General features: G+C 41.0%; 2 protein-coding genes across 3 annotated transcripts; one reads left to right on the forward strand and one right to left on the reverse strand.

Annotated features, from left to right (window-relative positions):
• Window positions 1–245: 245 nt before the first annotated feature.
• Window positions 246–11,418, forward strand: lmx1a (LIM homeobox transcription factor 1, alpha). 2 transcript variants are annotated; one of them, XM_069695079.1, is made up of 9 exons: window positions 246–815; window positions 918–954; window positions 1,362–1,542; window positions 7,116–7,345; window positions 8,023–8,195; window positions 8,826–8,903; window positions 9,371–9,452; window positions 9,685–9,897; window positions 10,857–11,418. In XM_069695079.1, the coding sequence occupies exons 2-9, from the start codon at window positions 927–929 to the stop codon at window positions 10,997–10,999; spliced, it is 1,128 nt and encodes a 375-aa protein (XP_069551180.1). In that variant the 5' UTR covers window positions 246–815; window positions 918–926; the 3' UTR covers window positions 11,000–11,418. The 2 variants fall into 2 exon arrangements, with proteins under 2 accessions (XP_069551180.1, XP_069551179.1); XM_069695078.1 differs by having other exon boundaries at window positions 7,116–7,336; window positions 8,011–8,195.
• Window positions 11,419–13,107: 1,689 nt separating this feature from the next.
• selp (selectin P) lies at window positions 13,108–20,967 on the reverse strand. The gene is made up of 18 exons (XM_069695065.1): window positions 20,887–20,967; window positions 20,710–20,779; window positions 20,246–20,629; window positions 20,047–20,154; window positions 19,131–19,316; window positions 18,860–19,051; window positions 18,164–18,349; window positions 17,874–18,059; window positions 17,594–17,779; window positions 16,267–16,338; window positions 15,850–15,969; window positions 15,509–15,694; window positions 15,203–15,388; window positions 14,862–15,047; window positions 14,158–14,346; window positions 13,872–14,060; window positions 13,489–13,605; window positions 13,108–13,400 (listed from the first exon to the last, which is right to left on the reverse strand). The coding sequence occupies exons 1-18, from the start codon at window positions 20,887–20,889 to the stop codon at window positions 13,336–13,338; spliced, it is 2,811 nt and encodes a 936-aa protein (XP_069551166.1). The 5' UTR covers window positions 20,890–20,967; the 3' UTR covers window positions 13,108–13,335.
• Between the last annotated feature and the right edge of the window lie 368 nt (window positions 20,968–21,335).

Genomic DNA, 21,335 nt, shown 5'->3' on the forward strand with positions numbered 1-21,335 from the left:
ACTATAAAGAAAGTTGTAAATATGTTGCCTCCTGAGTAACAAGAAAACATTTAAAGGTACATTGTAAACAGTGCTGCCCAAAAACATTACATTGATATGCTGTTCATATATTTCAAATTTATAAAAGATTTACAGAACAAAAGTATTTTACAATTTTTTTTTTACATGAATTTGCCTCCTTTCTTTCTATCTATCTATCTATCTATCTATCTATCTATCTATCTATCTATCTATCTATCTATCTATCTATCTATCTATCTATCTATCTATCTATCTATCTATCTATCTATCTATCTATCTATCTATCCATCTATCCATCTATCCATCCATCCATCCATCCATCCATCCATCCATCCATCCATCCATCCATCTATCTATCTATCTATCTAAAGTTTTGAAAGAAATGTAGGCCTTTCACTTAATGACCTTATATCCTGCATTTCTCTTCGTGAACACTAAGCAATGCCTTCATGGTTTGACTGCGACTGACTTCCAGCGTGGAGAGAGTCAGAAAGAGACAGAGAGGGGGGAGAGAGAGGTAACCTGCACCTGCACATGGAGGAAGTCTCTCTTTCTCTCTCTCTCTCTCTCTCTCTCTCTCTCTCTCTCCTTCCCGTTCACTCCTAATAGGATAATTGATAGGCAGCCTAAATAGTCAATAACTCTGAGGTCGTCGGAAGCTCTGAGGAGAAACTTTGATGCGTTGCTCTCCGCTCGGAGCAGTAAGTTGCAGCAGGACTTTGAGCGCCTGAGATGCTCTGAGAAGAACCGGGAGTTAAAAAAAAAAAACAACGTACGTTTACTGCATTTTACAGGTATGGTTTCTTGAACTTAAATACCCGTGTCAAAATTTAGTTTCAAATGTTTTCTTTTTTGTCAATTAACTGCGCTCAAAATGTTTCGCATTGTTTCTGCAGAGAAGTGCAATGGTGGATATACCGGCAATATCGTTAGGTGAGTAAACATGGACATGGACACATATTTATGTCAGTACTGTATATTAAACATTTAGTTAACTTTGTAATATGTGGGTTTAAATAAATACTTCTATTTTACGCTTGATACTTGTGGCATTTGATTTCTACGACTCTTTGGCACAGATGGGCTATTAACGAAATTAATGTATTTTGTACATTTATTTTGCAGTTAAGCAATTATTAAAGTAATTGACTATTAGAACTATCATAGCCACTTTTACTTAAATACGCAAGCGGCCCACTTTTCCCTCAGTATAAAGAGGTGAGGTCACATTTTATTGACTGTCCATGGAACTTAATTAAGGCACAGAAATGAGTTTATATTTCAGCTGCGCCCTGCTGATTGGAAAAGTACTCTAATAAAAGGATTTTCCCACACTGCAGATGTGGATCGGAGCGCAGTGTGTGCCGGCTGCCACCGGCTCATCAGGGACAGATTCCTGCTCCGAGTCACCGACGGCCTCTGGCATGAGGAGTGTGTGCGGTGCGCGGCGTGCGGGGACGCGCTCAGGAACTCCTGCTTTCTGCGGGATCGCAAACTTTACTGCAAGCGGGACTATGCTGAGTGAGTGCTCACCTCTTCTCTATGTTTTTGTGATGTTACACTTTAAGTAAGCATAGAGACGGCCCATGTTCAGCTTCACCCAATGATACAAAAAAGAGTTTGCCGTTTATGCACATATTTTGTGAAACAACATGAAAAGAAGTAGTCTACAATTTCATTTATAGGCCTATTGGCTGATAGATTTATTTATATGTAATTATAAAGCATTTTAGCTCATCCTTTTTGAATAGATTATTTTTTTTCATTATAGTTAACCAGTAAAATTAAGATGTAGAACAATTTTGATTGAAGTGTTGTGGAGGTATCCAAACATATTCAAAAGTTAAGGAAAAATATCTAATGGCACTTTACTGATTTTGTTGTAAACTCTTTACTATATATATATATATATATATATATATATATATATATATATATATATATATATATATTCTAGTTTTATTTATTAAAATTTTACTTTTTTGGCAGGGGGACCAGAAGTGTATCATTACGGCAATTTTCTAATTTTCACAACAGATCCCTTGTCCAGATCTGACCTTGACTAAGAATGTGTGTTTGTGTGTGTGTGTGTGTGTGTGTGTGTGTGAGAGAGAGAGAGAGAGAGAGAGAGAGAGAGAGAGAGAGAAAACGAAAACAAGCGATTTCTCTTTTTTTGCTACATATAATCCCATTACTTAGTGTAATAGTAGAGGTATGAGTGTACTTATTATTTTATGTGTAGTTATGTGTTTGTGTGTCTATATGGTGTGAGCCGACTTCCAGTAAACTTGGCATGGTGCACAGAGAGAACAAGGTGACTGTAGGAGGAAAGGGTGGAGGAGGGGCTGGAATGTAAGAAAACTATTGTATAGTGTACATCACACACACACACACAATAACACTCTCACACCTTCACACACAACCAGGGGTAGCGCTCAACTGACACATTGTCAAAATGTGTTAAAATTTTGAGGTCCATTGGCGTGGCAACTGCAAGCTGGGGACAACATATGGTCCCCCCCTCACCTACCTCCCCTCCTAAAAAAATCACCAATCGCCTGACTCCCTCCTATTCGCCCATCACGTCGCCCCCTTGTTCTTCCGATGAAGCTCTCACCTAAACGAGAGCCAAGATAAAAAAAACAAACAAAACAAAAAAACACACACACACACACACACACACACACACACACACACACACACACACACACACACACACACACACACACACCCTAAAAGGCAACAGCTCACATTATTTCTGAACAATTTAGTGAATGTTGATCTGCCAGAAATGTTACAGTACGCCCATTGGTCCAAAATGCTCCCCACATTCATGTTGCAAATCAAACAATTAGCTGTGCAGTGGTGTTGGAGGCCTATACATTAAGTATCTGTTAAAAAAAAACAAAAAAAACAGTCAAACATGCAATTTTCCGTTGGACCATGGAAATGCTTCGTGGGATCAGAGGCAATAACAGCACTTGGCCGAAACGCAGAGAAAAGAGCAAGGCTGAGAGGTAATTAGGAGAGTAGAGCCATATGTCAGAAGGTCTGGTGCATCCCTACAAAAGAGACGGTGAGGATGGTGTGAACTTATTTTGGGGGACAGTGCGCTCCATGAGCCCTGGTGTTATGTGCTGTGGCATCTGGAAAGCTCCTCTCACAGCAGCCCCTGCGTGGAGCGATGGGACGACGCCCAGCCGACCGTGAGATATCTGACCTGACCAATTAGCAGGAGGCCCAGTGCCAATGCTCCGCCTCTGAACACCCCCAACCCCCTCCTCTTCCTCCTCCTGCTCCTCCTCTTACTCCCCCCACAACGCTCCCCCGCTGTCCTGTCTGGGGTTATGACACCCAATCACACTTGAGCACCACTTTTGTCCACGATGAGGGTGTTAAAACTGTGCCAGTGCTGTTTCTCGCCAAACAAACTATGTCCCACTCCCCCCTTCTTTTAAGCAAAACTAGCGTGATTATTCCATACTGTGACAACACTTGTCTTTTACCACACGCTGGATCGACCGGGTGAATCTGGTCTTGTTTTTACCTTTGCTCTTGTGGTAAATCAGAGCCCTGCAGACCACCAGGTTGTACCTGTTCATGGAGCTGTTGGACAGTAATGCCAGTATTTCCTCTAAAGCTGGCTGCTTTTACGCTGTATGTTATTACCATATGCCATCACTATTGTACAGATTTATCCCAAGGAGTTCATATTAAAAAGGAGCTTGGCAGGAAGGAAGAATCAAATCAAAGATATCTACTCAAAAACTAAAATGCAAGAATTTAGCAGACTCCAAAAATAGTTCAAAAGCATGAGGCCAATATCACATACAAATGAAAATGAAAAAAACCTACAACCATGTTTGAAAAGTATTGAACCTTTTGTTACCCCACGAAGGAGTTTTTCTCTGTTTAAATATGTAATCAGAATGGATGCATGCTTTTTAGATACCAGGGCATTTATAGCAACATCCTGAATACCTTAAATGTTAAACTTAAACACAATAAGAAATTAGGTTGTTGTCCATTATGAAATAATTAAAACAAGTTGCATTAAAGCTATTTATCTTTTTTTTTTTTCCTAAAACTGTACTGATTTTCAGAATGTTTGATAAAAATGGATACAAACTGTCTTCATCGATTAGCTGACCAGTGTAACTTACAAACATTAGGAAAACTGTGATTTAGAGGGACAATATTTGACAATTTCCTTAACCTTTTCATATCACAATGTCTTGTGATTTCTATTTACCGTGTTGTGATTTTATTTACTTCTTTAATGTGCTCAAAACCTCAGGGTGACTCAAACTCTGATAAACCAAAAGAGGATAAGAGAAAATCCAATATTTACAAAAATATTTTAAGGCCAATGGGAATGGTATACAGTAAATTCCTCTAACACCTACATCTCGGAGATAACCACTGGAGATTTTCAAAATTGAATAACTAATGAATAATAAGTAATTTTGGATGTGTGGACTGGTTTATCTTTTGGCCATCCTTAGTAAATCTTGCATTTGTCTTTGATTGTTTTCTGTATGAATCTGTATTCAATAGATCAGCATTTCAATTTTGTGATAAGTGTAATGAAATTAATAATTTATATATTTGGTTGCCTGACCTGTGTATACAGCAGACTGTGCTGTAATTTAATCAAGCAGTATGCAGATTCCTGTCTGACGATGTGATGTTTAGGTTGGTTAGACTGTCAGCAGATTTAGATTGGCTAAACGGTTCAGTGGGCAGGTGGACCGGACAGCACATTGGCCGTCGGCTCAGCGGCGTGACTGGCGGTGCACTTGACCCGCAGATCTGTATCTGATACACAGCCTCAGTTGGTGTGTGTTCAGCAAAGGATCCAGGTTAACCTGATCCAGAAACAGGATCTGTCTCTCTGCTTGTCCACCAGACCAGCAGTCTGTTTGCCCGACTGCCAAAGGTCAGCGCTGAAGTCAGGGCTGGAACAATGAGAGAGGAGGGCTCCGAGGAAAAGTGTGTACATTTCTGCTAAACACTCATCTTATGATACAGTGCATCCACTTTGAGAGTGCCTCGCTCGGCCCGTGTCAGTGTGGAGGAGTGCAATATTTTGCTGACTTATTTCTCTGTAATGATCTTGTCACTAATTGCCGTGTCTAAATCCAGCGTGACTGAGTGTTCCCGCTCTCCTGGCGGGGCCTCCAGGCCAGTCATGTCAGCGGAAACTCTGAAATATTAAACACCTTGAGCTGCTCCATAAGTATTGGAGGTACTCTTACCTTTGCATTAACAACGCTTAAGAGTACTGGGGATAATAAGACGAACTGGACGAGGCATATAATGGAAAAGCGATTCTCGAAAACACGAATGATCTCAAAACATTAATGCCCATAGTTTCTTCTTCACTGACATCTAGCATTAGCATCAAATTGAAGCATTTAATCAAGCACTTTGCTGTATCACAGAGACCCAGAGATGTTCCGGGTATTTCCTCTGCCACACTTCCTTTGAAATATTTGGTTGTTGCATGTTGTGTTGCCACAGGAATGCACATACCACAGACGGTATGTTGGCCATATTAAAGCACATACCATTGGGGCCGAGGGGCAGACGACTTTGATGGGTCAAGCGGCCCTGACCCTCCTGAGCTTCTGGGAATGGGCTTTACTGTCTCCACGGTGACCCCAGAGCAACAATAAGAGGTCCCAGCAATGTTTGGCTTTAGGATGTTACAGCTGCATACCTTTTGACAGGGATATCTCAACATGGGTGTTTGCTTTATGTTTAGGCTGAGTTTTTGTTTGTTTGTAAATATTGAGCTGAATTTCAAATTGAAATATGACTATTTGTCTGTATAAGTCAAATATTATTTTTTTGTTTTTTAAAAGGTTATTCTGAAATCTTTTGAGTGTGCATTTATTTAAAACAGCTTTTGCGCATGTTTGTTTTAACACTTTTATTAAAAATTGCTGTTATTTTTTAATTGTTAGCTTTTAGTGGTATGTAATTTATGTTTTGATAGTGCAAATAAGTTAAAAAATGTATATGACGCAGTATTTATTTACTTGTAAGTCTCTAAAAAGAGGTAGACAAAATACATGAATGAAGAATTAAAAGTAAAAAATATAGTTTAGCTGTGAGTTTTCCTTATATGAAGCATATATAATGATTGCTGTTCATCATATCACCATAAAAATACTTTTTTTCTTATTTTATTTTTAACATTTGGTCATGAATAGTTTAGATAATTTATCTGAAAACTTTACATCATTTAAAATATATATATATTTTTTTTACCTTACAAAGCCTCTGATGCTCCTATTTTTACTTCAATAGTTATACAGTAGAAAAATTACTTAATCTTTTATTCAGTCACTCTTAAATCAGTGGTATATATTCTTATGTGCCGCATGCAGTATTTTTAGGGGAAAACAAAAAAAGGGGGAAAAGCTGTCACTTTCTCATGCCTCAGCGCTGACTGGTCGGGTGACCCAGTCAGGTCTGCAGACAAACGCCATCTCCAGAATGATGACGCATCATCCTGCGTGACAGACCCAAAATGCGGTGGTGCCAGCCAGCGGACAATGGTCCTGCTGCTTGGGGGCTGGCTCTGTCTTTGTCCGCCTCTGGTTAAGCAGACTTAGGGATAATTCCACGGATAATTCGTGGGACCAGTGGCTCAGTCTCTCCCACCGGGAGATCTGATTCCCCCCCTCTGCCTGGAGCCATGGCCTGCCGAGAGCCTTTCTCCTGCTTCCCCGGGAGCACAGCCTCGGACACGGCAGTCGGAGCCACGGCAACAGTGTCTGAGGCTAAGCTCACCAGTCCTGGTTGCCAGGCGCTAAGATACACACCCGCCATGCTAAGGGTATGTGTCTGAGTGGTCGGGGCTGGAGGAGGAGAAGGGAGAAGTCAGGCTGGCAGTTGTTTTGAGTGACAGTTTGACTCCGCAACATTCCCAAAGTCTACAAAGTCTCTTACCTTTTTATTTTTATTTTTCACCTTATACTTCTTACTGAGGTGTCTCGTCAGCCAAACAAAAGCATTACTCTGATATTTCCGGAGCTCTCACCGTCCCTCTCTCTATTTGTGCCTTCCCCCCTGTCCCTGTCCAGTCTGTTTGCAGTGCGTTGTGGGGGCTGTGCGGAGGCCATCTCGCCTGCAGAGTTGGTGATGCGTGCCGGGGCCGCTGTGTTCCACCTGCGCTGCTTCACCTGCAGAGTTTGTTCCTGCCGCCTGCAGACTGGAGACCGCTGCGTCCTCAGGGAGGGACAGCTACTGTGTGCTAGAGAGGACTACCACCAGTGTCTGGCGAGTCCAACCTCTTCTGACACAGGTACTGACTGTGCATGCTTCCATGTTGCTATTTGTAACTGATTAATGATAATTTGCAGTGTTCAATATCACACCTCATTTTGGTGAAAAAAATCTATGACAATTTTAGGGTAAAACCTGAGCTTCTTCAGTCCAGCACTGGGTCAGGTTAAATATATTTAAGTTTTTTATTTAAATAACCCAACAGTTATAATATCACAAACAATAGGTCAAAACATTCCATGGGAAAATATCACTTAGTAGTGCAGTGCTGTATTGACCCAAACCGGATCAAGATTTGACTCAGTTACTTTTATTCTGCGTTAATTCTGTAACCTTGTTTTTAAAAAGACTATATGATGATTTTAAGGTTTAATATGGCTAAAACTACTACTGTCTGTTTCCATTTACTCTTAATGAAATGCAATTATTTCAGGGTCACTCTGTTACCGTATGCTGTTAAAAAGCATTAGGGAAAATGGAAGAAACTACAAACTGAAGCTGAGCTCAGGCAAATTGATGTAAAGTTTAATTTTCATTTTAACATTTAAAAACTCTTATCACAAAAAATAAACAGGAAATAATGCATTTAACCTGTCAGATTAATGGCATGAATTGTCCTTTTGTAAAAAACGATTTCTCTGTGTTTGTCTTGATCTTTATGTGAATTTCTTTTTAATCATGTCTACCCACCAGGTAAAAGTGAAGATGAGGAGGAAGAAGAGGAGGAAGAGGAGGAGCCTGGGAGAGTTAGAGGCAGACGATCTAGATCAGAAGATCTGGAGAGCAAACGTCCCAAGAGGCCTCGCACCATTCTGACCACTCAACAAAGACGAACCTTTAAAGCATCCTTCGAGGTCTCATCCAAGCCTTGCCGAAAGGTAGAGTTTATCTGGGCTCCGCCAGAATATGTGGATACAGAGAACACGAATCCCTGCCTCATGTCACAGCTTTTACATACAGATACTTTTGTTTTCTGTCAACTTTTTAAATGTACTTCTAAATAAAAATGATCTATTTGAATTAGGATATAAAAGAGACTTAGACTTGAATTATTGGTGTGCAACAGTATCAAACTTTTCCATTATTTTTGGAAAATAATAGTTGCTCTAACTTTTAATAGAAGAACAACACAACACTGTCATGTGTCACCTTGTACACATATAAAATAAATATTTGATGCAAAAATGCATTGCAAGTCAGCCCAGAAATGTGACGGGGTTTCAGATATCTGCTGTATTATTACTGTAATGCTGGTAGACAGATGACTTTACTAAATTCCTCATAAAGCAGACTTAACTTTACAAATTCCAAAAGCACAGATATTTAGACAGTCTTGTTATTTTCTCAAAAAACAAATTTAATAAATCTATTTCTCTTTGTTTGAGGTAGATTGCTGGGGTGATGCTGATTTTTTAAAACCTTCAAATGACCTCTTTTTTCTATTTTCCTTTTTTATTTTTTACCCTCCCTTTCTGTTTTTCTCCTTCCTACCTGAATTTTAATCCAAGGTAAGAGAGACCTTGGCAGCAGAGACTGGTCTGAGCGTCCGGGTTGTGCAGGTCTGGTTCCAGAACCAAAGAGCCAAAGTAATACAAAGTGTACACACACACACACACACACACACACACACACACACACACACACACACACACACACACACACACACACACACACACACACACACACACACACACACACACACACACACACACACACACACACACACACACACACACACACACACAGTCATATGCACTGCTAATAAAAGCACTCTTTCCTCACTGTGTTTGTAAGCCAGAGTGGAAATCAGCCTGGTTATCTCCTCATACAGGAAACTGATGACATCTCGCAGAGAGATCACTAGAGATTAAACCCAGTATTTCCTCACAAAGTGGGCTCATCTGTGGTTTCCCTCCTTCATTGAAAGACGCTCTGTACCACACTGTTCGTACTTTGTAATTGAGTGAGCACACTCGGAGGGGCTGTAGAGTAAACATTTTTACAGTGGACCGACTATACACAGCTTTAATTTTCTGATGGTGCATGTTTTTAGATGAAGAAACTAGCAAGGAGGCAGCAGCAGCAGGAGCAGCAGCAGACTCAGGAGCAGTGTGAACACCCTTCACATCACACAGGTATTATTCATGATTTCTTTGTTTGTACTGCATGTTAGATGTAGCCCTTCCTCCTCAGTGATGGGAAACAGATTTTTAAGTGCAAATCCTGCTACATAAGCTGTTAACTTTGACTGACTTTGAGAGTCAGTTAATAATGTTCTGAAGAGGCTAAAAAATTAACAGCAAAACAAATTTATCAAAAGCTCAGTAAAAGACATGAACATACAGCAGTAAGTGTGGTTTCTTCCAGGTCTCCTGTGCTCCACAGCGCCCTCCCGTGGCAGTTTAACCTCTGAGATGAAGCGCCTGGGGTCCTCTTATGCCCACGTTCAGCAGAATCAGCAGCATCAGCAGCAGCATCAGATGGGCCTCACCACACTGGAGCAGCAGGACTGGGACACAGACCCCTTCAGACAGGGCCTGACCCCGCCTCAGATGCCAGGCGATCACATGCACCCTTACGGTAAAACACCTCAGTAGCAGCCAAACCATGATTGAGAATTGGCTGTTGACTTGATTTAATCCTTGTGTGACAGGATTACAATGTTGACTAATGATTAGGCAGCATTATTTTGTCATATGCTTTTTTTTTTTTTTTATCTTGACAGTCATAGTTTAAAATTATTCATTTGAATCCACATTAGCTTCTGCATTGTAGCCAGTTTTTCCTTTTTTTAGTTAATGTTTTTACATTGGAAAATAGCTTGCTTTTTTTTGTTTTTGTATGGTGCCAGATAAAAGGTTCAGTTGCTAATACATAATTGACTGGAGGGGGAATAACTAAGATTCTATAATGCAGCTTATGTTCAGGCAGAGTTCAGTCAATTTTAATAAAAATGCACGTAAACAGGAAACTTGTGGCATAACTGCCAAAACAGTGTCAGAGGGAATGGCATCCTGAGGGTGGACAAACCATATTCAGTTAACAGCGAAAAAACTTGAAAATATACCATAACCATGTAAGTCCTTCACATCACTTCTGAAAAATGTTTTTACTAAAATTGGTTCTGCAGTGATTATTGTACTCCCATAACGTTTAGGGATTCAGTGATATATTTAAAAAAAAAAAAAAAAAATAGCGAGGCTGAGATATTTTAACTCATTTAGAGTTCTTAGTGTTGATCAATCTTCACTAGATCCATAAAAAACTAATTTCCGACAAAAAGAAAATGACATCGTCAATTATTATGTGATAACATCACCAGGGTTATTTTTTTTTTTTAACTTTATAAAGTTTACATCAGATCCACACAAGACATTATGCCACTATTACATACATACATCCACTATTATATACAGTACATTATGCTGCTAATGATGAATAGACTAAACTTTATGTGAAAAAATCTGTGACATGTCCCCACTAATGATCAGATTATATACTGACAATCCATTGATCCGTGACGTCGTGTATTTTTTCAGGCTTTAAGGGCTTGTACGGTGATATGGATAGAGACCCTCTGTGTCATGTGGCTGACAGCGACTGCCTCTCTCTGGGTGACTCGTCTCCACTCACTCCCATCGACCGCCTCTACTCCATGCAGGACTCGTACTTCACCTCCTGAGGGTGGAGGTCAGTGAGAAGCAGTGCGTCTCCCTCACTCTGCAGCGTGCTCTGGTCACATGACTTATCGCCAAAGTGCTAAGGTAGTTATGTGAGCGGATGTAAAACCGTCAAACGGGGACATGGGTACACTGTGATACCATGCAATATACCATATTCACCTCTATACAAATATGATTACACTACTGCCTTTTACTGTATGCTTTACAACCTCTCTGTACAGCACAGGCTCTTTAATGTTTCCCTTTGTGTGCATGATACTGTCGGACCTCTCTCACTATGTTTGAATGTTAGATTATGAAAGCATAACTACATCTATTCATGTAAATAGCTATTTGGCTGTGTATTTATTCTTACAATGTGCATGTATGCTGTTCATCGTGAATGAATTAACAATAATCAAAAAGTAATAAATATGAAACAGTGAATATTCTGTGTGATTTAAGTACAAGGCACAGGCTGATTTGTGGGTATGAAGATGGGGTATTCATGCTGAGGGTCAGAGGCAGGTCAGTCCATCCTCAATGCTTATCGGTCCAATCTAGGTGACAGGTCAGGGAGACATCTTCCCCCGGCTGTTGGGTGGATCATCAGATTGTAAAACGCTGGGCTATGACAGCTGTATGGGTCAGTGGCAGGTAAGCATCACATCCACGCCGCCATCATCAACGCTCACATTGTGCTCCTCGCGGTCAAAGGCCCTTGCTGCATTTTTCTGCCTTTTCCTTCCTCCAGTCAAAACGCACAGGGGGGGGGCGACCACCCAGGCACTGTGCCCAGCTGGAATGCACCAATCCTGGGAAGGCAGGTTGAGAAAAACCCAGGGAGGGGGCTCCAGACAACGGAGGGGCTGAAAGCTGTGTCAGGGGAGAATGCCCAGGGTGACACGGAGATATGAAGCTCCACTGTATGGAGTGCCTCCTTGCCCCAGCCGTGAACCCCCTCTTGGACCCATCTCATATTTCCCACTATGAAATCAGACCTCGCAGAGCAGAGAGCGCAAGTCAATGGTCAGGAACAATCTAACTGTCTGTCACCATAGTACGCTACTGCCAACCAGAGCTAAAAAAGTGAGCAGCAGAGTATACTTATGTGTGTGTTTCTGTGTGCCCCTTTGTATCTGTGTCTGTATCTGCTCTAAGTGTCTGCTGGCATGTCCATTTGTGCATGCTCATGTATTAGGAGGAACAACACTCTTTGTTGTAAGGACTAACGTATCATAATGCATGTCCTTGTATCTTAAAGGTAGATGAAGGGAGAAAAGCCAGACTTAAATATCAGGGAAGGAAGCCAAGGTGCTCACCTGCGGGGCCTTTTCCCTTCTTGTGTGTGAGCCTGTGCGCAGTTGGCATGCATACATGGCTGCCAGCAGCAGTGGGTGGAAGGAGAAAAATAATCAAACGTGATCATACGGTCACAGCGGGTAGCAATAACCTCATTATTATTCTGATGGTAGCCAAACAGTTTCCTGTCAACAGTTCGGTTATTTATTGCACCCTTCATGCCAACCACAGGCCACAAACCCTCTGTCTTTTAACTGCTATAATTGGCTTCACGCTGTTGCAGTGCCAAGACAGATGCACACGCTTTGCTGAAGATACTCCAAAGGCCATTTGCAGCTGGTATATAAAGTCTGGGTATTCCATTGCCGCAGATAAACAAGGAAGATCTTTATATAGCAGTCAGAGTATGACATTTTTACACTTAATTCAAATTTTGCATCAATTATCTTTCAAATTTAGATATACTGTAGTTACAGTCGGGGGAGGGAATTTCCTCTCAATGTGGGCTCAGTGCCCAGTGTGACACATTGAGCAGAGACTGATAATAGATCACCTCCTAACCACTCCATGACGTGAGCTTTCTGGTCACTAAATGTGCTAAAGTGACACATTGTGGCAGTTTGGCAAGCTCAGAGGTTTTTTGCTGCTTCCCCGATTGACCCCAGTGTTCAACTGTCATATGTGGCTACACAGAGCTGCTAGTGAGGGCATCCCACACTGTACCACATGACACTGGAAAATGTTGAGAGAATTACAATGCTGATCCAGTGTTTGGTTTGTGGCACTAGATGAGGGAGCTACAAATAAAATATAATAAAACAAAAAGAAAATGAAAAGAAGTTTATTGATAAAATATACAAGCGGGGCACAAAGCAAAAGCTGCACAGAAACGTTACGTGGATCATGCATGAATTGTGAAATATGATATGATGACGATTAAGTAAAAACTGCAATCATGGTTTAGGAACAAGTACAAAACAATAACTACCAAGCTTCTCATAAAAAACAAAAAGCATTCATTAAGCAACATTAAGTCTCAGGAAATAACAAAAAGTCAAAATTCAAATGCAGGATTCTCTCTTTCTCCCCATGCTGGGACATCAGACATGATCCTATTTCCTGCAAAGATCACAAGATAGTATTAGAAACACACTCACTGTGCCTCAAAGTGTTGTGAATGAGTTAGCATCATTGCAGTAGGTCTCACCTTTTTTCTTAAAGTATATAATGATGAGCAAAGTCAGTCCCAACAGGCCAAGTATCCCAACCACAGAGGCTGCCCCAACACCAAAATACATCAGCGTGCCAGTCTCCACCGACATACCTTCCATAGGACCACAAATACTATAATGAATACAAGTATATTACAATCACTGTATATTTCATTTTTAGAAAATGTCATTAATGTGGGGCATGTGTGTTAATATAATTTAAGGGTTAAGCTTTATTTTAGCAGTGTAGAGGTAGACAGCGAACTAAGGAAGAGAGGTTGCACACTCTTACCTAAGAAAATACTGTAATTTTATGAATAATAATAAAAAAAACTTTTTAAGTAAAAGATCAGTTTTTGTTTTTCAGAAATGTATTTACCTGTACAGGTGGGCTGGCTGTCAATCCAGAACCCAGAGGAGGAGCAGAGCAGCGCCGCGGTGCCATTCAGGGAGAATCCCTCTTCACAGGTGAAAACACACTGAGAGCCAAAACTGAAATTCCCCAGAGGATGGGAGCAGTTCATAGATAGGGGTAAAGACAAGGTACTGATGGCCTCACATTGCACAGCTGAAAAGGACAAGACAAACATTGTAATAAAACATCAGCTGTTTGATAACCTGTATACAACAAAACGAATAAGATTAAGGTGATGCTGTGCTCTCACGCTGGCAGCTGGGTAGACCCTGACTCCAGTGTCCTGAGCTGTTGCATGTCATTGTTGATGTTCCTCTCAGCCAGAAACCTTCACTGCATTCAAAGTCACAGTGGGAGCCATAAGTGAAAGGGGTGTGTGTATGGCTACAGTTAATCTTCCCATGCTGTGGTGCCTCGGCCAGAAGGGGGCATTGACGTGCTGCAGATAAAAAACATAAAACATGAGTTCACTTCAGCTTCAGTTTTCATCATCTGGAGCAAAGTGACAGAGACGTGTTTCCTACCAGACCTAACCTCTGATCCAAGGCATGTCAAGTTACCGAAATAGCTTGTGAGTGGATTATGATGTAAAGACAATGTATGAACACATGTAAAGAGGTATATATGCTGAGTGCAGCGCTTATGTTTTGATTTATAACCCTGACATTGGGGTATTCCTCTGCTCCACATGCCCACAGAGGCACACTGTGTCAGCTATCCCATTCAGACAGGTTGTCATGCATCGAGGGCCAAAACTGAACTCTCCATAAGGATCAGAGCAGACTAAGGACCCATGAGAGGGAGAGCTTAGAGTGGGGCATCTTTTAGCTAGAAGAAAAACAACCAGCTAAGGACAAAGCAATTTAAAAGCCTTATTATGTTATCTTAACCATTAAATTAAGAGCTCGTTGTGTATTTATGGTCACTCGCTAATGATTGAGATTTTTCTTTTACCCAGGCATTGAGGGACGTCTGTGTTCCATGTGCTCAGAGAGGTGCACTCAGTGTGAGCTGTCCCATTCACGACAAAACCCTCCTCACAAGTTGTCAGGCACGAAGAACCAAAACTGAACTCTCCATGAGGATCAGAGCAGAGTATGGCACCATGAGGGGGTGAGATTAATGTGGGACACTTTTTAGCTGGAGGACAACAGAACGAGTGAAAGATCAGGAACATATTTTTTGAGTTTTAACACATAAAATAGTGTTTGAACACTGTGTAAACTTTGAAATATATGTTCGTATGTTGATGAGAATTAACAGATTAGGATGTAGACATTCAGCCCTTTCTTTACCCAAACAATGTGGGATGTCTGTGCTCCATGTGCTCAGTGAGGTGCACTCAGTGTCCGCCATCCCATTCAGGACAAAACCCTCCTCACAAGTTGTTGTGCACCGAGAACCAAAACTGAACTCTCCATGAGGATCAGAACATAGTAAGATGGCATGAAGGAGAGGTTTGAGAGGGGGACATCTCTTAGCTAGGGGAGAAACAGAAATAGAGGGCAATGACATATTTATAGGTACTGTCATGCCATCTAATCCTTTAAATGAGAAGGTCAGTTTTTGATTGACAGATAATAATACAGGGATTTATTTACCCAAGCAATGTGGTAAGTTTGTGCTCCATGTGCCTTGAGAGGTGCACTCTGTGTCAGCTGTCCCATTCAGAAGAAAGCCCTCCTCACAGGTTGTCATGCACCGAGAACCAAAACTGAACTCTCCATGAGGATCAGAGCAGAGTATGGCACCATGAGGGGGTGAGATTAATGTGGGACACTTTTTAGCTGGAGGACAACAGAACGAGTGAAAGATCAGGAACATATTTTTTGAGTTTTAACACATAAAATAGTGTTTGAACACTGTGTAAACCTTGAAATATATGTTCGTATGTTGATGAGAATTAACAGATTAGGATGTAGACATTCAGCCCTTTCTTTACCCAAACAATGTGGGATGTCTGTGCTCCATGTGCTCAGTGAGGTGCACTCAGTGTCAGCCATCCCATTCAGGACAAAACCCTCCTCACAAGTTGTCGTGCACCGAGAACCAAAACTGAACTCTCCATGAGGATCAGAACATAGTAAGATGGCATGGAGAGGTTTGAGAGGGGGACATCTCTTAGCTAGGGGAGAAACAGAAATAGAGGGCAATGACATATTTATAGGTACTGTCATGCCATCTAATCCTTTAAATGAGAAGGTCAGTTTTTGATTGACAGATAATAATACAGGGATTTATTTACCCAAGCAATGTGGTAAGTTTGTGCTCCATGTGCCTTGAGAGGTGCACTCTGTGTCAGCTGTCCCATTCAGAAGAAAGCCCTCCTCACAGGTTGTCATGCACCGAGAACCAAAACTGAACTCTCCATGAGGATCAGAGCAGGTTAAGGAGCCGTGAGGTGTAGAGTTCAGTGTGGGACATTCCTTAGCTTGAGAGGAACAGAGAAAAGTAAAGACAGACAACATGTTTTATGTAGTAAAGTGGAATCAAGATGCAATCTAAACCATGAAATTACAGTGTAACATGTTGATTATGATTAGAATGCAGATTGTGATGGTTTTGGTTTGTCATTCCCTGTCTGTAAAGGTTCTCGTAGGCAACAAAGAGTCAACTCTTAACTCAATGACTCTCAAGGTGTTGAAAACCCCACAAAAAGTTAAAAGCTGGAAACCCCCTTCCAGTCTGTCAGAAGTAAAGAAGCATTTCTGAAAAGAGGCGAAACATCTTCAAAAAACTAAAACAAGTCCAGTTGCCTTTGGATAAAACTTGGATCTTTCATTCTCTGTGTTACCACCTCCCACCACAAGAGGTCCCCAGTCCTTCTTACTTTGTCTGTGCCCAGTCACCTGCCTGCCACACCCATTTTACCTTCTCCCATTTGCACCTGCACCTCCTATGCAATCAGCCCATTCAATATGTTTACCACCATACTGTGTTCCAAATAGTGCTCTTCCATGTTACTTGTGTAGAGCAGGTATTTTGACAGAGTAATGTTGTTTCAAATCGCACATTGTTGTTCTGCAACGACTGGAAATGACCTCAGCATGTGAACACATCACCCTCCAAAATATCTGCAGCTTTAATTATTTTACTCAGACATTAACATGTTTTTGTTTCCTCTGTTTAACACACTCAATAAACACACTGATTCTTTTTTCCAGCAGCAGTAGTGAAAAAACAACCAACTTTTGTGTGGTGTTCAGGAACATCTGCAGTTTCCTCAGAGCCTAAGTTTGAAAATTCTTCACCCCGGTAGCCCCGCCCCTTCCTCTACAGAGCCAAGATGAAGACTGTTTGGGTCGAAAGTGACCAGCATTTCACACTTCTTTTTTGGGGTGTTTTGAGTGCATCATCCTGGTACTTGTCGTGCACTGCATGTTTCTGTACTTGACAGTGTGAATGCACTTTTGCAATCAAAATAGTAAGTGTTAGTGCACAAGTACGCCATTTGGCACACAGCACCAGTCTACCACTACTATTTTGGAGTTTAAGCCTTACTTTTCCTACATTTCTAGGTCCTAGGCTATTTTTTATTGTCAGTGTCCTGTCCACTTTGTATTTTGTATTTTCAACTATACTTTGTGAATACAATTCTCCGCTTGCTTCACATCTACCTCAATGTTGTGCGTTTGTGTCCTCTCCCTTGTTAAACTGTAACAGCAGACATTTAGCATTTACTTTACCAAAGCAAGATGGGATGTCTACGCTCCACACGCCCCTGGAGGTGCACTCGGTGCTGGACGTCCCATTCAGTAGAAAGCCCTCGTCACAAGATTTTGTGCACCGAGAACCAAAACTGAAGAAGCCATTTGGGTCGGAACAGGATAGGGATCCATGAGGAGGAGGAATAAACGGATTACACCTCTTAGCTTGAATAAAGACAAATAAGGAGAAAAAAATTACATACACTTTGCATGTATTTTATTATATTATATTTTATACTTTAGTCTTCTGTGATCATACTTTGGCAAAGAGGAAGTGTATGACTCCAGTTCCCCCGTGAAGAACATTTTGTCTGGTTTGTGCCAATCAAATCAAATCCTTCTTCACATTGCGTGATGCATATTGAGCCATAGCTGTGCTCCCTTACAGGGTGTTGGCATTGCATAATGGAATGCAGAGCAGTCTTTAGACTGCTGCATTGTACAACTGGAGAAAAAGAAAGACTATTGTTCACCAGAGCTGTGTTATTTTCCTTATTTTCAGGAAACTTCTGTTGCTTTTGAGAAGCCCCTGAAAAATGTGTGACTCACCTGTGCACGTAGGTGTAGATTTACTCCATTCTCCAGAGGCCAGACAGGTAAGTGTGTTGTCTCCAGTCAGGAAGTAGCCCTCCTGGCAGGTGAAGTTACACTGTGACCCAAAGGAGAAGACCTCTATAGTGTCCACGCACGTCATGCTGCCCGTAAAAGGGACGGAAATGGGGGAGCACCTTCTCACTATGACGGGACACAGATATCAATCACACAAAGGCCATGCAATGTTCTCATGACACATGTCAGTTTGAACGGCGGTGTGTTTTGACTCCACTTTTAAGGGCATAGCTTGAGCATGAGTTCATGAATAATCTGATACGATTTACAGGAAGGGAAAACAGTAACTGCCAGTCCACGTTAACTCACAATGTTGTTTATCCAATGCAGGCATAAATGAGTGTGAAGTGAAATGATAACAGGAGTGATCCTGAAACTGATCTGCTACAGTCCAGACAGGAAGTGACTATGCACTGAGGCCAGCCATATTAGTAAAAGGTGGCAGTCAATACAATAACAACATTCAAGCAGTACAGAAAAGAAAGTAAAGTAGAAAGTATTTAAACAAAATATTTCAATCAGACTTCACAAAAAATACACAAACTAACATGAAATAATAATTTAAAAAAAAATGTGGTTAAGTGTAAAGCATCATTTTGTCTAATTTACATTCAAAGATAATGACACTCACTGTACCTGTGCATGTTGGGACACTGGCTGTCCACTGGCCGGTGTGGTCACACTGTATCTGGTCCTGTCCAGTGAGCTCATAGCCTTCATCACACCTGAACTCACAGGTGGAGTTGTAGCTGTAAGGTGTGATGGGATGGCTGCAGTTCATACTTCCCCCACTGAAGTCGGTGAGGTTCAGAACTGGACACTGCTCAGCTATGATAGGCAGTAAAAACATATTTTAAACTTTGACATCTGAAATAATTATTTTGACTGTTGGTGTTGAGTTCCATACCTTGACACTGAGGAACAGGGTGGCTCCATAGACCACTGGCTTGACACAGCAGTTGAGGCGTGCCTACCAACCGAAAGCCAAGTTCACAGAGGAACACGCAGGAAGAATTGAAACGATTGGACCCATAGGGATGGAAACAGTGGTGGGAACCTTGTTCTAGATCTGGCAAGGGTTTGCATTTGATTGCTGAAGAGAGAACAAAAGAAAATATGTTATTTAATTCATTGAAGAAAATTATCTAAATGGGAAAGGATAAAGTGATTTCATTTTAGGGGTCAAAAGTCAAGGCAACTGCGCCCTCTAAATAATTGGATGGATAATCCAATTATTTCTAACAACAAAAGAGATTATGGCCAGATTTTACATTTGGCTTGATGGTGACTTGGTGACACTGATCTTTGGTTTTTACAGGTTGATGATGTCTGTGAAACATCCACATTTTAGAATCTGTGGCTTCTTTGCACCAACATCCATATTTGAAGCATTGTCGAGTCAGCTTTGTTGACCAAGCATGTAAGCACATAACAATTCCGTTACAGTCCTACATATACAGCCCTACATATACAGGCGTACAACTATAAGGTGGTAATACCATCCCCAATTTATCTTAAAACTATTTATTATTGTTTAAGACACTGAGATATTTTGTAGATGTAACATTATATATGTGATCTGTGTATAATGATTACAATATTTTTGAGAATGGCCCTGTCATTATTCTCTGGGAACTAGTTAGTTTTGTATGATTAAGCTTTACCCCAGAGGTAATTAAGTAATGAGTAGCTCAACCACTCACTATGATGCATCACTTTTCTTGAGGTGCATAGAAAAAGTAACTAATGAACCAATTAGCAATGCCTGCATGAATAATGGTTTGTGCCACTTAGTGGCTGTATTACAGATGATATTTGCTCACCTTCTTTACAGTGTGCACCGAGAAAACCAGGATGGCACATGCAGGTGTAGTTTCCCACAGTCTCCATACAGTCTGCATGAGCACTGCAGGCCTCCTGTGTGCAGGACGCTGTGGAGACACAGAGAGAGCTCTTATATGCTATATTAAGTCTACAGGAGTCCGTAACTGTGTTCAACAAACAAAGTAAAGAGTGTTTTACCAGAGTAGCAGACGACTCCTTTCTTATGATGACACTTCTCATTATTCCACTTGGCTGTGTCTTTCTCCCTCTTGATGTAAATCTCTACACAGTCCTGTCCCGCTATGTTATCTGGTTCTGCTGTCGCCCAGTTCTGAGCCTCTTCAGGCACCTTCTTATTGGTGTCTGCACAGGTCCAAACTTCAGCCACTTTGTGAATCCCTATCCAGTAATATTTCCGATTGAATGGCAGCAGATTGTTGAGGAACTCGGTCTCCTCCTGGTTCTGAATGGCCACCATGTTGGTGAAGTGCTTCTGGCACCACTGGTGGGCCTCAAGCCATCTCTGATTTGGACTGCTGTAGTTGTATGTCCATGCCTGTGCTCCTCCTCTGCTGCTCAGGTCTGACATTTGGTATATGGACAATAAGACAAATGTGAACTGGTGATGAAAAGAGTTTGATGACTGAGTTATGCAGACTTACCTTGGACAATCACAATCAGTGCAGCTATCAGCACCCTGTGATGCAAGTCTCGTTTAATATTAAATGACATCTGAAACAATTAAAAAAGATGAGAATTGTATATGAGAGTGAAGGGACAGTATAAAATCATACATGTATGAATAAACAAGCCTTGCACTGATGTTTCACAGGTCTTACCATTTGATCTGTCTTCAGTTGATCATTCTTGTCATTGCATTTACTCCTCTTTGTAGACAATCAATGGCAAAGCGTTTGTCCTTTAGGGAATGAGTCAATGACCAATTTTGCAATATCACTTCTACCAGAGCTTCCTCCCAGGAAGGTTGTGAAACAACTAACCATAAAACTGGGGACAGACATATGCACACACACTTCAAAAACTTTTTATAAATTTTTTTTTAATAACATTCATTTAAAAATGATTCTACAGAAATGCAACTCTGATGTTTGAGTTTATGACATCACACACAATTACATCATTTAGATCCATGCAATATATAAAATGTAACATAAAGAATATAAAACAAAATGCCTAACTGACTGATATCAAATACAGCATTCAGTGAGTGTTTAGGTTTATTTATTAACAATGCATCAGAATTAATATGAATAAACATGCATAAAGG

Source organism: Brachyistius frenatus, unplaced genomic scaffold (assembly GCF_029030835.1).
Source record: "Brachyistius frenatus isolate BFR_SWC_R1_liver_20210118 unplaced genomic scaffold, ASM2903083v1 Contig_18, whole genome shotgun sequence".
Taxonomy (NCBI): Eukaryota; Metazoa; Chordata; class Actinopteri; family Embiotocidae; genus Brachyistius; species Brachyistius frenatus.

Bases quoted from the DNA above. Each gene is read 5' to 3' on its own strand.
- lmx1a (XM_069695078.1), top strand. From the start codon at position 927: ATGGTGGATATACCGGCAATATCGTTAG. The intron at 8,904-9,370 runs GTAATACAAAGT...GCATGTTTTTAG, and splicing joins TCCAGAACCAAAGAGCCAAA to ATGAAGAAACTAGCAAGGAG. The intron at 9,453-9,684 runs GTATTATTCATG...GGTTTCTTCCAG, and splicing joins ACACCCTTCACATCACACAG to GTCTCCTGTGCTCCACAGCG.
- selp (XM_069695065.1), bottom strand. The intron at 18,350-18,859 runs GTACAGTGAGTG...GTCCCGTCATAG, and splicing joins CAGTGTCCCAACATGCACAG to TGAGAAGGTGCTCCCCCATT. The intron at 17,780-17,873 runs GTATGATCACAG...TCTTTATTCAAG, and splicing joins TACACTTCCTCTTTGCCAAA to CTAAGAGGTGTAATCCGTTT.